The 19,901-nt window shown below is 40.0% G+C and overlaps 3 protein-coding genes across 6 annotated transcripts in view; 2 read left to right on the top strand and 1 right to left on the bottom strand.

The window, feature by feature from the left end:
* The window catches only part of osbpl6 (oxysterol binding protein-like 6), a 31,144-nt gene extending 23,946 nt beyond the window's left edge, over window positions 1-7,198 (bottom strand). For 2 of the 4 annotated variants that reach the window (XM_058082156.2, XM_058082159.2), the window contains exons 1-2: window positions 7,133-7,198; window positions 6,670-7,017 (exon numbers count right to left, since the gene is read on the bottom strand). The gene's annotated coding sequence lies outside the window, so the exon portion shown is untranslated. The remainder of the gene's footprint in view (window positions 1-6,669; window positions 7,018-7,132) is intronic. The other 2 variants (XM_058082158.2, XM_058082160.2) reach the window with 1 other exon arrangement.
* Window positions 7,199-9,940: 2,742 nt separating this feature from the next.
* Window positions 9,941-11,575, top strand: LOC131135838 (cytochrome c-b). Its single transcript, XM_058082190.2, has 3 exons — window positions 9,941-10,093; window positions 10,627-10,805; window positions 10,878-11,575. Exons 2-3 carry the CDS (start codon window positions 10,634-10,636, stop codon window positions 11,021-11,023), a joined length of 318 nt encoding a protein of 105 aa, XP_057938173.1. The 5' UTR covers window positions 9,941-10,093; window positions 10,627-10,633; the 3' UTR covers window positions 11,024-11,575.
* A 490-nt stretch (window positions 11,576-12,065) lies between these two features.
* pde11a (phosphodiesterase 11a) overlaps window positions 12,066-19,901 on the top strand; it is a 48,575-nt gene continuing 40,739 nt past the window's right edge. The window contains exons 1-2 of the mRNA XM_058082155.2: window positions 12,066-13,288; window positions 14,917-15,075. Coding sequence (XP_057938138.2) covers window positions 12,470-13,288; window positions 14,917-15,075 — 978 coding nt within the window. The 5' untranslated portion in view covers window positions 12,066-12,469. The remainder of the gene's footprint in view (window positions 13,289-14,916; window positions 15,076-19,901) is intronic.

Genomic DNA, 19,901 nt, shown 5'->3' with positions numbered 1-19,901 from the left:
CAAATGAAATGACATAGCTTGATGTGGTCTGATGTTTAAAGTGCTCCTGAAAAAAGGGATATGAGAACATACAGCTGATAGTATAACACTTTTACACATAAAATTAGACAAATAATTCAAGGAAAATTATAAGCATAAAATAGTGTGTGTGTGTGTGTTAAATATATGTTCTGGCCCCCCGGGCAATTTTGTTAACTCAATGTGGCCCACGAGTCAAAATATTTGCCCACCCCTGCACTAGGCTTAGAACAGTAAATAATAGAGATGTCCGATATTGGCTTTGTCGATAATGTCCAACTCTCAATTTCCAATACCGATATCAGCCAATACCGTTATGTGTAACATGACATATCTCCTGTGGTCGAAAGGACAAATATCTTTAAAAAAAGTAGCGTAGGTCACTACAAAAACAAAATGAGTAGACTTTTCACAGCACAAGTTGAGGTATTGAACCACCAACCATGCAATCCCCAAGCCAAGTACCCACGGCCAAATCAATGTGAGCCACTGTCGCCCCAATTTCTGCGGGAGATCCTCATTATTACTATAAGCAAACAGATTGCAGGGATGTTCTCGAGCTAATGTGCTTGGCATCAAATCAAAGATTATCACGAGTGAGAAAGATCAATGTGACCACCAGAGAAACAATCGTATGATCAATTCATGTCAATCTCCCAGTTAATCAGATCAACCAAGACTAGTCTAAATCCGTTCCTATTTCCTTGACCAAAAGTATACACTGAATTGTCAAATACGGTAAATCAGGATTTTATGCAGTGTGCTACTATTCTTCTGAGCATTTTGCAGATGGTGGATTAATTTGCAAAGGACAGTTAATCATTCTCAATTATTAATGATCTCTGTTTAATATCAAATGTAATTCACTTTAATAGGATTTCCCTTTTGTCTATGTCAAATGAATTATTTTTTGCTTAAATTGTATGTGTGCGATTTGGAGCTGGATAAAATTATCATAACTTGATTTTAAAGAGGTTTCATGAATTTAAAAATGTCAGTCATTTCCTGAAGATATGGCTTACGGTAGAAAAGTTCTAAGGGCATTGAAGGCAACTCTGCAGTCCAGGTTGTCTTGCCTCCAAGAAGGCTACATCAGTTCAAGCTCAATAACTACATAGGAAAACTCTGGTTTGACTAGACAGGACAAGCCCTAGCCTGAGAATTTGGTGCATGTTCGAATGTATTTATGTGCCAACAGCACAGTTTTCATATAATTTGTTGTTTAATAAACTTTTTGTTCAAAATATTTTTCCTCTGTTCTTGTACACTGTCTCAGTAATCATAAAATAGTGCACATACCCTTTGGTACGTTGAATCTTCTTTATTCAGCCATCTTGGATCACACACCCGACACCACGATGCGTTGTTTGCACATATACATATATATACATACTACGGTTTTCATACGATGTAACAACGTCCGATTTGCAACCATCCAGTGGTTTTGGCCAAATTGTTAATGTCTGTCAAGCCATGGGGAAACTCCAGTCTACTGAGCAGCTCTGCACACCTCAGCATTACGCACTCAACTATGCACTACACTCACACACTATAATCTATTATTCAGATCCTTTAACGTCACCATCCCTTCACCGTCTTAAGCCAACTAAGATCTCAGATGAGTCTTGTCCCATATACTCTAGTGGTGTGTGGTGCTAAGCCTATTTAATAGAACCGCATAAGATAGCAAAGGTGAGAGGCGCCAACTTCTATATCTACATATATGCTTTATTGGCTTTATTTTGCTTTGCTTTGTTTTGTAAACCTGAATATTTGAGGGAAAAAAAATTGTATGCATATAACCTACAAGTGTCTACTTTATAACACAGGAAGACACACTATAAACATTGCAATCCTACCTTCACTTGGTGTTGCCAGTGTCACTCGTTAGTGGCAATGAGATGTGAGAAGTTTTTCATTGAAGTTAAACAGCTGCTGCAGTATAAGCAGTCCAAGCAGAAACTATAGTAATTCTACACTTGATCAAACTTACTTAAGACGTGTGAGATCAAAACATCTTCCCGCACCTCTCATTTGCAAAAGGTTACTGAAACTAACCTTTGCACATTATTCAACCATCCATCCATTTTATTTTATCCTTATCCTGTTTATTGTCACAGGGAGCTGTAGCCTAATGGTTAGCGCGCAGGGCTCACAGCTAGGAGATCCGACTTCAATTCCACCCTCGGCCATCTCTGTGTGGAGTTTTCCCCGGGTACTCCGGTTTCCTCCCACATTCCAAAAACATGCTAGGTTAATTGGTGACTCCAAATTGTCCATAGGTATGTGAGTGTCAATGGTTGTTTGTCCCTGTGATGTGCCCTGTGATTGCCCAGGGTGTACCCCGCCTACTGCTTGAAGACAGCTGCGATAGGCTCCAGCACATAGAAAATGAATGAATGAATATTTCCAATGCAATCAGCAATAGCTCAAATTCATCAATGCTGCACTAAATGCGGTGCATTAAATTGTTGAGTCTCTCTACCTTGTGAGAGCACACAAGATATCACATCTGAGTTTAGTAGTCAAATTTGTGAGCAGAGCTGTCTGATTGGCTCCTCTTTGGATGGGCTGCAAGGTTGCTCCATATGAAGACAGTAGCAATGCGAGGGATTCTCAGCTCAGGACTTGATTAGTCATGAGCTTAATCTTCTAAATCCAGGCACCATGATTATGGCTCTCTGAGCACAGGGACACAGCAAGTACCACAACAGCTGTGACACTATCTAAGCACTCCAAGAAAACAACTCTATCCAAAAAATTGTGTTCTAACTTTGCATGATGTATATGTTACTCCAGTGATTATTGTATATCGGCATGCTATAGGTACATAACCTACAATTGTTATCATTTCAAGACACTTCAGAACTATGAAGCCTTCATTGACATTAATAAAGGCAATAGCAAGCATAAGAGCACCACGAGGCGATGTTCTTCTAGTACCTCAAGTTGCTGAGTGTCACTTCCACTTCCCCACGCCATGCGACATCGATGCTTGACTATCACATTGAGTTAACTCATTAATGCACTAGTGATGTTTCCCTTCATATCAGGGGATTTGCAAGTTACATAATAACGCACAATGGTGTACTGCTGTTGTAACTTGTTCAAAGTTAAAGTAGATGTGGTCTTCTATGACCAAATAGCAAATAAATGTGAGTAATTAATTAAAAAAAATGTCTATTTTTGGCCCAGTAACACTTGGGTTATGCTTCATAGTCAGACACCTCCCCTTCTCTCTTCAATTGCCATTGTTTATTCGTGACAAAGTATGCTCACAAGCAACATTCATAGAAGCACAATCCAGGTTCATGCCCTATAATACACCTCACACACTTATTTATTATATAAAAGTGGCATCACGGTGTAGCCTTTAGACACACTCAAATATGCTGTACATTTTGTGCTTGATTATCACATACATATTTATATAGAATTACAGACATGAGGTGAATTTTCTACCAACTTCATCAACAAATGTAACCGATATGTTATTGAATTGAATCAAATTGTATCTTTGAACACTGCATCGAATCGCTCAGTTTTTTAAATATTATTCAGGTCAATGTTGGTGGTGCATGATGCACAGGAGAAATGTCTCCTGGAAGTGGAAGGGAGCCAAACCCCTGCACACCACCCCGCGTTATTTCTTCATAACCGTTTTCAGTTAGCAGTTATTTTCACCTCGAAGCTCGTGAAATGTTGAAATCAGCCACAACAACAATAGTCATTGTCCTTTTCTATTGTGTTGGTGAACACACCCTGGATTTCTTAATGCTGTCGGAAATGTTTCAGAGAAATACATTTTTCATTATCATCACTGGTGAAGGCTTTACAATAAATGACAAGCAACCTCTGACAACTTAACAACTATTATACAAAACAAGGAGACACTCAAATATGCCTGTAAAGTTAGAATTTGAATATCAATGACAAAATCTGTGTCAGGCTTGAGAGGCTTTGGAATCAGAAGGTAACAGTTCATGTCCTGCTGCAGACAAAATTACATTACAACCTTGAGACACTCGTCTCCTTCCTGACTACTTTTGAGGTGCCCTTGAGCAAGGAATTCAGCTGAGGGGTTGAATATTGTGCAGCCCATTACAGTGACATCACCACGTGCATGCATGCATGCATGTGCGAGGGTTGCTTCTCACAACACAAACTGAGCCGCAGAGTGTAAATGAAATGAAATTCATATAATAAGTATTTGTAGTTGCAGTTTTTGTCAGCTCTCTTCCTGGCAAATATTCCTCGCTTCATGAATTGTTTCCACTTTGATGGGTTTAATTAGGGTGGAAAAAAATCAGCAGCATAACAGCAATCTGCTCTCCAGAATAATCTTTGAACAAGATAATGCCCTCAGGGTCTCGGTTGGAAAATATGCTATGACCTTAATGGGGGTGGGTGGTGAAAAGTCAACATTCTCCTTCAGAGAGGAAATACAGCATCAGGATTAAAGCTCATCTTAATAAGAGCGGCGTCACAAGATCAGAGCCAAACCTTGTCAACAACAGCATGTTACACAAGGAAGTTGGACATTAACAAGTACAATAAGGGCAAAAATATCTTCCTGTTTATATTGCCACCACATGGAAACACCCTCAGTATCACTGGAACAACATACTCTCAACAACAATCCAACTAAAGCAAGCTCACTTTCTTGTTGTGTTATTCAAGTGTGAACAACACTTATTTACACTCATTCATATTTCAGGGTCTGCCAGAAATTACAACTGGTGAATTATGCACATGGATCCATGAAGGCCAGTCGATGTCAGGTGACATCAGGCGACAGCCAGGGGGAGTCAATATTATTCTTGCCTAAATCGTAGCATGAAATGAATAAATGAAGTAAAATACAAATATAAAGCATTCAGAAAACAAGCCACAGACTTGATAGCGAGAACAACAGGCTTTTCTTGCAGGTTTGAATGATCTCACAACAGGCACAATAATCTCTGACACTGGCTACTGCTGCATCCGTAGCCCACGAAACTCAGCTCTGAACCCCAGACATCACTTCTTGTCTGTTCACTCAGCTCCTCAACACACATAAGCAGAAATCTTATTTATGTGTTACAGGCCTTGTTTTGTCTTTCTATGTCTACTATATTGGGTAATAAGAGTGTAAATGTGACTAACTATGAAAATAACCCGTTTATAAATAAGGAACCCTACTTTGCGGAAATTCACAGTCAGGTGTGGAACTTCTCCAGCAGTTATCTGCAGCTGTGTGTCCCAAGGATGCCCCATTGAGTCTTCACTGTATGTCAATCCTCTCCCACTCAAGCTCGAAAGTCACCCAGAAACTCACTTCACTTCGATGGCGTACCAAGCGAATCGCACAGACAAGAACAACAGACATTGGGTCATTCGATTATTTTTGACCAGCCTAAGACCCGCGACCCACCTTTGGGTCCCAACCCGGCAGTTAAAAACCAGTGCTCTACGCTCTTTTTTGTTTTCTTCTGGTTTTCTTGTGCTCTTAGGTGGAGTCGCATTACATGCAAAGAGAAAAACACTTTCCAGCAGTGTTTCTCAAAATAGTTTCTCCTCCTGGAGGGGGGAGTGCTAGAGGCAGGAGCGATGAACTCTGACATTTTTTTTTCAAGGTTGGCAGGTCTGTTAGTGTCTTTGTTTATGCTTGAACGATGCTGGTGCAACTCATACAGTGGTTTGCACACACAGAAAAATGAATAATAATCAGTTGTCAACAGTATTTTGAACCGATTCTGGTGAGCATGAAAGAAAATAACCGAGAACCGCTGCTTTACAGTCATTGCAAACTGGAAAAAACTCTGAGCGACCAAGCACACTGCTCTGTGGCGCGTGTCATCACTGCCGCACAGATATCGTTATTGGCAAAAAAAACAATACTGATATGATCACATATCTTTTTTATTTTTATTTTTACAATGTCTATAGCATTGAACATCCCTAATAATGACAAATATGATTTATATAGCACTCTTGAAAGCAAAAGTGCAGTTCAGTTATTACTGTGTGAATAAAAGGGAATTTTGCACCAGAAAGCATAGAGCCACCAGCAAGTGGGAGGAAAGAATGTTCATGAAAAACTCAAAATATTGTCCACCCATCTCTTTCCTCCAATTCATTCATGTGATTTGGTGCTATTTGAAACAACTGCAAAGTCACTGGCTGACCTTTACAGCAAAAACTGGCAGATATTGGAGAAGCAATCCTATAAAGTGACAGAAGTTGGATAACTTTCTTTACGCTTCCAATACCCTCACGAATATGAATGGATTATTAACGCTGACGATCAAAAGGTTCAAAGGTCACATGAATAGTCTTGTTAAGAAAGCCTCTGTAGTTTGGATGTAAAGAAAGGATGACAACATCATGACGTTTAGGACTGGTCTTGCTCCTATTACAGCGCTCTTGTTTTAAGAGATAGACATGCGCATAGATTAAAAAGACTAAAAGTGATGACATGACACACTTAGCAGAAGCTAGCGAAGTCACCTAGGTGGTCGTGTCTGTCTGGTCCACGGTGATGCAAATACTAAAGGATGCTAGGGTCTCCCCAGCTTGCGGGGATGGACTCCTCCATTCAAAGCTGCATCATATTACACGGATCTCTATTCGACTACTAAAGAGTGGTCTTGACGTAGCGTATTTCCTTACCACAGATGCGGTGGTGGTGTAATGACAATGTCTTTACAGTTCTTGGCGCAGGAAACAATCGAGCTGTTCTCCCCTCTGCCTGCTCGGCGATGGCAGAGCTCTCAAAAAGACGAGCCGTTTTGACGAAAACCCAAATCCAGTACGTCAATTTCCCTCAGCAGACATGTTTTGTACGGACGCCAGGACACAGAGGGAAGTCAAAAAAAGTGCTGTGTTTGCCCGTTTCCTCCAACGCGAGTTGTGATGCTCGGCTCGGCTCAGCCGCACTCTGTTAGCTCCTCCCTGCTGCAGCCTCGGCTTTGGGCGGGAAGAAAGCAGCGGAATGGAGTACATCATGGCGGACACCTGCTGTTCCCAAAACATGGCAATGGAGTCATGCGAGGCATATACTGTACAATAGAAAAAAATGTGCTCATGACACGAAATAAAGTTTGAGGAAAAACCACAAAATAGAAATACTCACTTAATAAACCACTTTGGTAATACTGCTCACATATTTTAAAAAGACTCTAAAATTGAAGTGATAACACTATCAACACTAACTAGGTAGATGCCATCTTGATTGTGACGTCACGTCAAACACGTGCAGCCATGAACTCACAGCACTGCCAATAAAGTGACTTATTCAATAACACCATAATAACATTCACTGGTATTGTGACTATGATATAACACTCATACAAGGCATAGAAAATGGATGGATGGCTAAAAATTTTTTATGTTTTTTTGCCAGTTAGCTCTGGAATTTAAAAAAAAAACAGATTGTATTATTCTAAAATTGGTAGAATAGATCTAGTAAAATAAATAGAACACTTCCAGGTGACACCGGTAATCGGATGCATGCAACAAGAATATTCCCAACAATGATAACATTCACTATGGTATATGGTATGTTTTACTGACAGTAACAGCTACACCTCCAAGCTAGCACGTCAGTTCGTAGGAGAAATGTGAAATTGACACCGTGGCAAGCTTTTTTACGGTCCAACATTCATTTCCTTCTGCGGAGCTGGAACATTTGTCTCACAAAGTTGGCCGATTGGACGAGGTGAATGGTGTGTTTTGGAAATAAGAGCAACCTTGCACCGTCTCCTTGAGTTTTCCAGCGAAAGCCTGCATAATATGCATAAAAAGGTGCATAATATTAAAATAAAAAGTCTAACAACCAATAAAAATTAATCCAGAGCTGCACCAGAAGAGTTGAAAAAGCATTGGAGTAAAACAGCAATTCCGAGCATAGATGTCACTATAGCTACAATGCATACAATAACAATGTCTCTGCAGCTTTTAACATACAGGTCACTTTATGTAAATGGGCATTGTTGGCATTTTTATAAGCGAGTTAGTTGCATCCCATTACGTGCATTCTTGGCTGCCTCTTTTTAGCCATGTTTTAGAGAAAGGCACTTGTGTTGCAATTGTAAAAAACATATAGAAATTTGTTTGTATGATCTGTGGTTTTAAACAATTATTGGTAGCATATGCTCGCCAGCAGTGTGGTTGAATGGGTACAGTCCCTTGAAGTTATTTTTACTTGTGCATGGGTTAATGAGCAAGCTGGCTTCAGCATCAATGTCATATAAATGACAGCTTTGTAAGGAAGATTTGTTTACATGGTGCAATGGGTAAAAAAAAAATTGTATCAAAATGTATCTACATGCCAATCTCCTGTGCGGACGTGGTTTGCCATTTGTTTTGCACTGGCTGTTTAATTAAGAATAGAATGATAAAAAAATAATGGCAAATGCTTCACAGTATAGCAACCACAGCAAATGGAATGCATTAAAACAAGGCCACCACTGCAGGACTGATGAAGAAAACTCCTGAGACACATTCAGCATGTGTGTTGAATGTCAAAACTAAAGGAGAGAAGCCATTGGCCTATTCAGTCACTATAATGTACAAATGGTCAAAGTGACCTTGAGTGAAGGTTAGTATTCAGGCCCACATGAAGAGCTTCCTTAGAACGTAGGGGCCTATCATTATGATTTACTTGTACCTTGAGAGCCAGTCTTAACCATCAAAAGTGTGTCCTGTTCAAAAACGACTGTGTCACATTCCCAGATTCTCTGAGTTAGCTCCTGTCAGGTTTTCACAACAAATAAAGGACGTACCTCACCAGGAAACTCACCCTCCCATTTTGATTCGTTTCGTTTCTCATACAAAAAAAAAAAAATCCTCTGTGGGTCTGCCAGAGTAGTGCTTCCGGTCTGCTTGGCAACACTTTGGCAACATCAGCCGAGGGGTGTCCAAGTTGTCCGGTTTGGGGGCCATTTACAGTGACAGCTGTTTTTATAGGTCAACGGCACATTCTAAAGAAACAACAGTAAAAATGTAAAAATCAGCAGTAATTTTACAAGAGTAAGGTCAAAATATTGAGAAAAAAAGTTGTATTTTAAAGAGGCCTATGCTTTTTCCACTTTTCTGACCTATAAATGTAGTTAGAATGTTGTATTCGCTTGTTAAACAATGCCAAAGTTTCAGATAAATGAGGTTTTGGCATTTGGAAGTGAGCCCTGAAAAAAGTTTGGGATGGCTCAAAACGCTTGGTTTCAAAGGCGTGGTAAAACTTCTCCTTTGTGATGTCACAGAGGGGCAGACTTCCCTTTTGGTTGATAGTTAGGAAGCACTTGGGGAGTGTGACCAATCACAGCAGTGTGGGCATGGAATAAATTAAAACAGACCATTTTGGAAGGAAGCACAAATCAAAGGAAATACAGCTGGAATAGGTGCAGATTCTGCAAAATCTAAAAAATTTTCTGTGCAGGTTATTGGGTCAAAAAATGAGCATAATAGGTCCCCTTTAACAAGAAAAAGTCAGAATTTTACAGGAATAAAGTAATTTTTTAGTATTAAGAGGACAAATAACATAGCATAAACTTGAAATATTAACGCATTCAGTACCAAACGCGTAGATATACATTTTCATAAACCTGAATGACCGATTCCAACAATGTATTTTGTTGTTGTTGACCCAACTTATTGTTGCTCAATAAATTTGACTGTTGTGTAAAAGTTACTGTAACTCGGGTGTTCAATTCAGTCTCAGAATACCACTGGGGGCGGCGGGGGTGCTAAAATTCTGACAATTTTCACATTTCCTATCTTATTAATTGGTAAATTTTAATCGTTTTTCAAAAATTCATAGTAATTTTTGGTGTTTTGATGGTTTCCAAGGTGGAAACAATGACAGAAAGAATTTCCTGTCCGTGGGGTTGTGAAATATGTGTTTTGTGGCTTGCCCTATTTGGTAATCGCGTTCCTTGAACCTCTGTCAGAAGGAGAGTGATGACGTATGGGTCAGCTGACTGGTGACGTATTCACTGGAGTAACCTCACGAGGAAGGGATCGCACGTGTTAGTTACCGGCATCCAACTGAGGAAATAAAACCTTCCGCAGTTTGTTAACTTGACACCGTTTAAAGGTAAGTGAAAGATGGTTCGTTGAGTAAGTTGTAGACTTAGTTTAAGGACTGACTTAACTTTTGTAATACTGAGCCATACCTGTCAACATTTGCATGATAAAATACGGTAAAATTGGCTGAAAATGCGATAAAATGAGTGAAGTCGTGATCTTTAGCAGTTTTCCAACAACGTGTATCAATCGTATTATATCACTGTAGTGCTTCTTTTATTCTGAATGCCCGATTTCACCGGCTCCAAGATGTTTTAAGCCGATATTGCCCGAGTGTTGCCGAGATATCGAAACCCTTACTGATTCTTTTTTTTTGTTTTCACCAAAGTTCAATTAGTGTGGGCTTTGTCTGTTTCGTTACCAAACCAGATTTTGTAACCAGTCAATGGCATACCTTATCGACGAGCTCCCCCTAGTGGTAGGATATGCACACTTACGTAACATAGTCAAACACTAAATATTATTTCACAGTAAAAGCACTTTTACAACATGTAACACTGTAAATAACATGAAATTATATAATTTAATGTGTGTGTTTCACAGAGACAAAATGCCTGGAGACATCAACAAAGGGAAGAAGGCCTTTGTCCAGAAGTGTGCTCAGTGTCACACCGTGGAGAACGGAGGGAAACACAAGGTTGGCCCAAACCTGTGGGGTCTGTTTGGTCGCAAGACAGGTCAGGCAGGAGGCTACTCTTACACGGATGCAAACAAAAGCAAAGGTAAGAGCTTTGCATGCTGGTTCACATTGAAATCTTTTAGTTTGGTGCAAATGTTATTTTCTTGACTTCCAGGCATTATCTGGGATGAAGAAACGCTGAATGTTTATTTGGAGAACCCCAAAAAATACATTCCTGGAACAAAGATGATCTTTGCTGGCATCAAGAAGAAGACCGAGCGTGCTGATCTCATCGAATATCTTAAATCTGCAACCTCTTAAAGAATATTTTGTGATAGTTGCATGAAATCCACGAGGTACCATATTTATCACAGCTGAACCTTTTTATGAAATGATCCATCTTGGTGGAATGAATGATAATCCCTGATTTCAACATGTTTTGTTTTTACATAACTTATTAAACCATATACTATATTCATACTGTAACCTTGATAAAAGTTGTGATAAGTTTTTAAGAAATTAAGTTTTGGTACATGAATCTTCTCTCATTTCTGTCCTATTTTTGTAACCAAAATCTTCAATTGTGAGGACTTTGGTCTTCAAGATAAAAATAACCAATTGATTGATCTGTCTCATTACTGGTGCATGGTTCAATACTTGCAGGTAGCAGGACGCCCTTCATTGGATGTAAAGCTATACATGCTTATTGCACATATGAACACCCCCCCAGAATTCAAGCATGTTTTAAATGCTCATCTGTTGAATGTTAAAATACTTTTTGCACAACTTGCTGTTTTATAACAAGGAGCCGAATGGCAAAATTCACAAAATTGTGATCCATGAGTGGACCAATAAATGTCTCGGTTTAATTTTTTTGAATGGCTATGTTTGTTATTATTAATCCATTTGCATTAAAACCCCAAAAACATTCAATAGTGCCCCTGTATTATATTAACACTGACACCAATGTCACATTTGTCACCAAATTTGCTTGAGACACCAGCCTTGCAGCCTCAATTCAACCAATCCAACCAAGCAAAACCAACTAGAACAATTAAATTCCTGTAGAAGTCAACATCCTGACTCAAAACAGGAAAAGGGAGGTAAATATTATCCATACAGTATAACACTGCATGCTTAGACGTCTCATCATTTGTGTAGTATGGCACCCTCTAGTGTTCAAAAAGCAACAGTGCACAAGTCAGGCATTGCAGAATGTTGCCTGCATTCTTCCGCTCAAGAACCTGCTAGTTACTATTAAAAGAGCATTCAAACATATTAGTCACACGAAGAACATTAGCAAACCGAACTATGGCTGTTTTTTTTATACTTTACAGTATTTTTGGAGCGTCTCAGAGACGAGACACGTCCACAGGCATCGGATGTTCATGGACTGAGCCTGCATGAGCTCCATGTGACGAAGCCCACGTCAGTCCGCCTAGCCAACCACAGGCAACACAGTCATTAGCACACGAGAACACACACACACACACACACACACACACCGCGGTGATGCTCGCCTGTGAATCTCTCTGATGTTCCACACTGCTTGTTTCTTGTTGTCTACCCCTCTCAGCCCGATCACTGATGGACTCGAACAAGGGGGTAAAATATGCCCAAGGGGGGGATACATTAAAGAAGGGCATCATAGAGATGGAAGGCGCGTCTGTACTTCTCTAACCCGGACCTCCAGCCAAGCTTCATAGATGATCTTTGCCTACGCGACTTCGGGGCTTTGGTTCACGGAGGAGCATCTGCAGACCAGGTATGGCAGTGCCGAATATGGTGTGTTTCTCTGACGTGGAAACTTTCCTGGACTCGCACCCGGAGTTGTTCGAGGACTACCTGAACAGAAAGGGCACGTATTGCATGGTGGAGAAGTGGCTCAAGACCCATCCGGCGATCAAGGGTCCGGCGTGTCCTGCGTGTCCGGCGTGTCCGGCTGTCGCGACCCCGGCCGAGCCGAGGGAAGACAAGGGCGCCGCGCTGAGGGACAGCTGGGCCAGCAAATGTGACGGTCTTCAGCGGAGAGCATCGCAGAAGGAGCTGCGCAAAACTTTCGCCCGCTCCAAAGCCGTCAACGTCAACAGAACCTACGACGAGCACGTCAACTCGCGGGCCCAGGAGCCGCTGAGCAGCATGCGGCGGAGAGCTTTGCTGAGGAAGGCGAGCTCCCTTCCTCCCACCACCGCGCATATCCTGAGCGCGTTGCTCGAGTCCCGAGTCAACATCCCTCAGTACCCATCCACGGCCGTGGACTTCAAGTATTACCTCAAGGAGCACAACGAGAGGGAGTTCTTCCTGGAGCTCGTCAAAGACATCTCCAACGACCTGGACCTGACGAGCCTCAGCTATAAGATCTTGGTGTTTGTGTGCATCATGGTGGACGCGGACCGGTGCTCCTTGTTCCTGGTGGAGGGCACCGGCAACAAGAAGACACTTGTGTCCAAATTCTTTGACGTCCACGCCGGCACCACCGTGCTTCCCTCCATGAACTCGGATGAGGTTCAGGTGCCGTGGGGCAAAGGGATCATCGGTTACGTGGCGGAGCACGGAGAGACCGTCAACATCCCTGACGCATACCAGGTGACCCCGACGGTGATCATGTGTCAATCAGATTTTGTGTACCATTTTTCCTGCTTGGTACATCAAACCAGGGGTTCTCCATTGGTCTCAGCATGGGACCCACATTTTCCATTCGTCCGTTTATCTGGATCCAGGTTTCGGGTGCAGGAGTCTCTGTTGGGAAGTCCAGACTTCCTGGTTTGCGATCACTTCTTCCAGTTTCACCGAGGTGTTTCCATGCAGGCCCGCTCTGAGACATAATCCCTCCAGCATCTTTTAGGGCATTCTAGCAGTCGGGCATGCCCAGAACACCTCAGCAGGGAGGCGTCCAGGCAATAAAAGTGTGTTGTTTTGGCGATCAAGTCTGGTGCTTGTGTGTCTCTCCATTACAGTAACATTACTGACACCTTGTGACCAATGTATCCTCACAGTGTCTTTGAATGTGTCTTATATCTGAATTTTAGTTCATTCAGACATTTTTGTGCTTGGAAATGCTTAATTTGGGCAAAAAAGACATAACATTTGCTTAAATACGTACCTTAATGTTCAGGAGCGTGTTTTAGGGCATTCTAGCAGTTGGGCATGCCCAGAACACCTCAGCAGGGAGGCGTCCAGGCCCGAGACACCTCAAATGGCTCCTCTTGGTGGGAAGGAGCAGCAGCTCCACTCTGAGACCCTCCCCCATGAACGAGCTTCTCAAGCTCCCGTATTTTCCAGTGGTCATGAACCCACCTTCATTTCAGTCATTTTCATTCATTCATTTTCTACCGCTTGCTGGAGCCTATCCCAGCTGTCTTCGGGTGAGAGGCGGGCTACACCCTGGACTGGTGGCCAGCCAATCCATGGAGAAAACCCACGCATGCACAGGGAGAACATGCAAACTCCACACAGAGATGGCCAAGAGTGGAATTGAACTCGGGTCTCCTAGCTGTGAGGCCTGCACGCTAACCACTCATCCGCCCTTTGGTCATTTTCATTAAAAAAATATTTTAGTTATTTTAGTATTTTTGGACAAAATAACAATGAATGGACCCGCGACCCACTTTTGGGTCCCTGCCCACCAGTTGAGAACCTTTGTATTCAACTGTATTTAGGCTTAATCTGCCCCACTCTCATGGGTCTCCAATAAATTTAATGAATCTACATTTGGAAAACTGGAACGTTCACACATTCACATGGTGGAATTGAACTCGGGTCTCCTAGCTGTGAGGCCTGCGTACAAACCACTCATCCGCCGTGCAACATTACCCAGTACAGTAGACATATAAAGTAAGACATACAACACAGACTCATGATTTTGTGTGTAGCTGTAAATGTGTTCCAGTGTAGGGCAGCTGAGTAGCAGGTGGACAGGAAGTGATGTCGAGGGTTCAGTTGAGTATTAGCTTAGCACAGGTTGCGGCCGCAACAGTAGCCCGTGTCGGGGATTATTGTGCATATTGTGAGGTCATTCCAAGCTGCAATAAAAGTGTGTTGTTTTGGCGATCGAGTCTGGTGCTTGTGTGTCTCTCCATTACAGTAACATCACAGTGTCTTTGAATGTGTCTTATATGTGTATTTTAGTTCATTCAGACATTTTTGTGCTTGGAAATGCTTAATTTGGGCAAAAAAGACATAACATTTGCTTAAATGCGTACCTTAATTTTCAGGATCGGCGGTTCAGTGATGAAATTGACAAGCTGACGGGGTACAAGACCAAGTCGCTCCTGTGCATGCCCATTCGCAACAGCGACGGCGAGATTATCGGCGTGGCGCAGGCCATCAACAAGACTTCCAGCGTGGAACTCTTCACAGAAGACGACGAAAAGGTAACCTTTCAAGGAGAACATATCAATATTCAGAGTTGATTTTTCTTTGTTTGATTTTTGTTACACTGTTTGTCCGTCCTCAAAGTCGATTAGGTTTATTTAAAGGTCAAGCAAACGTCGACAGTATTTTGACATATTATGTCATACTTTCACATAACACACATATAATTTGAATGCTACCAAGGCGTCGACTTCCACCAAGGCTTTTTGAAACACAAAAAGAAAGTGTTTGTAGTTAGCAGGCTACTTCATGGTCCATGACGGATAACAGATGTTGTGTCTTTAGTACCTAGCATGCCTTGTGGTTGTATGAAATTTTTGCAAAAATGTTGGTCGTTAACCAAAAGACATGCTAACTGATGTGGATGTTAACCAAGGTATATGAAACATTTAAATAAATAAAATATAAATGTAAAAAAAAACTAAAAATAAATAATCTTTTCTAATTTAACAAGGATAAAGTCAAAATATTAAGGGGAAAAAAAGTCAGATTCTAATCAGAAGAAAAGTTGCAATTTTATGTGAATGAATTCGTAATATTATTTATACAGTAGCAGAGTGTTGAAATATTTTCAAGTTGTAATATTAGAGATTAGAGATATTATAAGAAAGAAATAAAGTTGTAATTTTTGGACAATTAGGTTGGGGAAAAAGTTATATTATGGGAATAAAGTTCAAATATGAAGAGAACAAACTCCATTATCCATTATTGTTTCTAAGTCTTAATATGATGAAATATTGTGTGTGCTTGTGTGTGTTTGTGTGTGTGTGTGGGGGGTCTAATATTATGGGAATAAAGAAAAAATATGAGAAGAAAATGTCCTAGAAGAATGAAAGAATTTAAAAAAATAACATTGGGGAAAATTAGATGAGGGGAGTTAGATTTAATAACACAAAATAATCGTAATAATAATTGTTATGGGCGGCACGGTGATCTAGTGGTTAGCGTGCAGACCTCACAGCCAGGAGACCAGGGTTCAATTCCCACCCTCGGCCATCTCTGTGTGGAGTTTGCATGTTCTCCCCGTGCATGCGTGGGTTTTCTTCTCCCTCTTCCGGTACTCCGGTTTCCTCCCACATTCCAAAAACATGCTAGGTTAATTGGCGACTCCAAATTGTCCATAGATATGAATGTGAGTGTGAATGGTTGTTTGTTTATATGTGCCCTGTGATTGGCTGGCGACCAGTCCAGGGTGTACCCCGCCTCTCGAAGACAGCTGGGATAGGCTCCAGCACCCCCTGTGATTCTCGTGAGGAAAAGCGGATGATGAATGGAACGGAAAATGAATGAATGAATGAACCAAAAGACATGCTAACTGATGTGGATGTTAACCAAGGTATATGAAACATTTAAAGAAATAAAATGTAAATGTGAACTACAAACAGTTTTTTTTAAATCTTTTTAAAAAAGTGTCTTTTTGATGCATTAAGGATGTTTTTGATATTTATTTTATTCTAGGGTGAGTGTAGTGTGAATGGTTGTTTGTCTATATGTGCCCTGTGATTGGCTGGCGGAGCCTTGCTATGCCTATCGTTAAGGTTTTGGTCAACATCATAATGATCGTGATCAACACAAATGACAAATACAGTTCTTTGCTCGGCTGAAAATGTGGTTGACTGGTTAAAAGTTAGCATTGTCATATGCCGGATAAGCTCTGTTACCTTGGTTACTTTCCATCACGTGTTCTCCTTTTTTCCAATTATCACAACACAGAAGTTGCATGCCTCTTATCTGATGGACTGCAGGCAATGTTTTGTTGTTTCTCGTTGTACCCAGCGCTCTACAACATATATCATTTCAGTGCTTCATGCACTCCCTTGTCAAACGCTGCAAATATTTGCTGTAATGCTTAGTGCCTGAAGGTGTTTCTTAGGGTTGGTGTCTTTGCGGATGCTGTTTTTACTTTGCTTTTGTGCTGAGTGTTCAGCTTCACTTTGGCGTTATCACCTGTGATCCTAATAGCCAGCAGTTACAGCGGCCGCGGGCCACTTTCCAGGCGAGAACTATGCAAGTGTGATGAGAAACGGGGAGAAAATGGACCCAAAGTGTTGACTGATTGCTGACTGGATGCTTTTTTTATTGGCACCAGCAGTGTTTTCACAAAACAAAACAGTAGGGCACTCACCACTTCGATAGCAGTGACGGCTCTTTTAAGAGAGCTCGTTGTTTTGGCTCAGCTCCCTAAAAATAGCCGCTTCCCAAATTTCTCGTCAGATTTTTTTGCTGGTTAAATTGATCATTAATGATTATCATTAATGGATGTAAATTTTATTTCTAATGTAAAGATATATATATGCAATATATATATTATGTATAGGACTCTATTTACATGATCAATATTGCTACAAAAAATGTTAAAATTATGGCTGCCAAAACTATTTTGATATTTTTTTTAATTTAAATTGGAACATATATTCTCTGATTTAACTTTTTTAAACCAAATTTTCTGAAAATTATATCATTAATTGTCGTTTTGTCCCATAATATAACAACTTATTACTACTAAAATAACAAATTATTTCTGTAATATTTCAGTATTATGCTACTTGAATGACATTGTTATTTTATTTTATTTTTTATTTTTTATTTTATTTTTTTCCATTGATATATTTTTTATTTTGTATTTTTTTGCAACCTAATTTTCCAAAAATGAAATAAAATTCCCAAATTACTTTTTTTTTTATAGTTCAACTTTATGCTACTAAAATGCTAATAATAGCACAGGTTTATTCTTGTTATAATAAATCTTTTTTCTCTTTATATTTTGACTTTATTCTCATAAATATCACAGCTTTTCTGTTTTTTTTGCGTCAACCATTTCAACTTTCTTCATGTAAGTTTTCTTCACATAATCATGACTTTATACCCGCAATATTTTGGCTTTATTATTTTTTTATTATTCTAACTTAAACCCAAGACATATAACTATAACCCATAATATTTTGACTTTATTGTTTTAAATATTTTAATTATTTCATATTTCAGCTCTGTGCTACTAGAATGACGTTTTTCTTCATAATATTACCAATTTTGTCTCATTAGAATGTAACTTTTTCTCTTAATATTTTGACTTCATTCTCAGAAATTGCAGCTGTTTTTTCCTTGTAATTTTGCTTTAGTCCCATAATATTCATAATATTTCACTACCTAATTTTCCATAAATTACATGATTGTTTTGTTTGTTTTTCATAATATTATGAAAATATACTAATGACTTAATATTTCACTTTGATGTTACTAAAACGGCATTATGTTCCCTTTTATTACAACATTATTTTAACATTATTCCAAGCCTACAGCCTAATTGATTACTTGATTAATTGAAACAGCAAACTGACGTGACGAGATATTGCTATTCCATAGACCGCATACATACAAAATACAAATAAAACTTGTCTTGTTTTTTCAAAACTTCAATATCTCAACAACAATGAGCTGCTAGCTAACAGTCACGGCAGCACAGATTTGAGCAAAATCTACGAACGTTTGCAAGGTGATTTGCTTCTCTGCAAAAAATTGTCATATGCCAATGATGCTCACGATGCTCACACCTTTGCTGTTTCCTTGGCAACCCTCTGTCCCACACAGAAAAGAAAGAACAGAGCGAGTCGGCAGGGACACAGACAGCCAAATCCAGGTCCAGAACGTAGACAAGTTTATTCATACGCATTCACTGCAGTGGAATCACAGCTCTGTATTAAACCTACAGTGTAATTCTGCTGCATCTGATGGATCTTGTGTGGCGATGCTCTGCAGAACTGCAACTAAATGGCGTGAACTTTCATACCTTTCTTCAAGGAAAATTGCCCATCATCCACAATCCTGATGTGAGACATCAATATACATGTCTTTCTCTTTTCTGGGCGTTCTCAACATGAAATATATATACAGTACATGCCGTAACCATGTAGTAACAGATGTGCTCATGATAACATGTCATATTTACAGTATTTTGCCACACATAAGGATTGTGTATGACGGGCAAAATTCAAAATAAAGTGTAGTTTTCCCTGAAGTAGCATTACCGTTGCATAAACAGCAGACTAGCATCTCGACTAAAGCTGCCATTGTGCAAATAAGAAAACAGCTTGTAATAAGAAAACGTACCTCTCTCTCCAAAACCATGCGGCCATATTAGATGTCATTACAGAGACTTGAGATTGTCTTCATTAAATGTTTCTTTGCGTGGTGAAACCTTATAGGATATCTAAACACACGAGGCTTGGCATTAAATCCCACGCTGCTTTAATTATGTCGTGATGATCCGCTGCAGGATGTCAGGCCTTTGGGGAGCTTCGGTAATGACTCTGCCTATATGGAATTGCATTATCTTTTGTGTATTGTAGCTGTTGTCTTCCGTGTATAAACCAACTTCATTGCATATTGTCTTCACATATTCATAATTATATAGATATATAGCATTTCCATATGCAGTAGATCCCCGCTGTTTGCAGCTTGACGTTGACATTTTCCTCTGATTTTGGATCAACATTTGCAATAAAAGTGACTGTCGTAATTGTTACATTACATTCAGCTCCAGAACTCTCCCCTTCTCTTTTTAATTGCCGTTGTTCACTTGTAACACAATGCAGGTTTATTCCTCACACTTATTAAACACATTTAAAGTATTAAAGGTATAGGCACTCACCTCTAATGGATGATAATGCAAGTTGATGCAATGGAAGTCACAACCCAAGAACGCAACCCACTGGAAATCGCAGGAGATCATTATATGTAGCAGTATGACTCACAATATCATCTTACAAAGAACACAAAACTCATCACACAGAAATTTAATAACGTATACCTGAGAAATATACAAAAA

This window comes from Doryrhamphus excisus, linkage group LG12 (genome assembly GCF_037039965.1).
Source record: "Doryrhamphus excisus strain RoL-2023G ecotype Guam linkage group LG12, RoL_Dexc_Guam_v1.1, whole genome shotgun sequence".
NCBI lineage: Eukaryota > Metazoa > Chordata > Actinopteri > Syngnathiformes > Syngnathidae > Doryrhamphus > Doryrhamphus excisus.
The sequence above is the reverse complement of the archived record's forward strand: the minus strand, read 5'-3'. Positions and strand labels throughout refer to the sequence as shown.

What these genes read in the sequence shown, in the direction of transcription:
- LOC131135838 (XM_058082190.2), top strand. Translation starts at nt 10,634, where the DNA reads ATGCCTGGAGACATCAACAAAGGGAAGAAGGCCTTTGTCCAGAAGTGT. An exon ending in GGATGCAAACAAAAGCAAAG is followed by an intron (nt 10,806 to 10,877) that starts GTAAGAGCTTTG and finishes CTTGACTTCCAG; the next exon opens with GCATTATCTGGGATGAAGAA.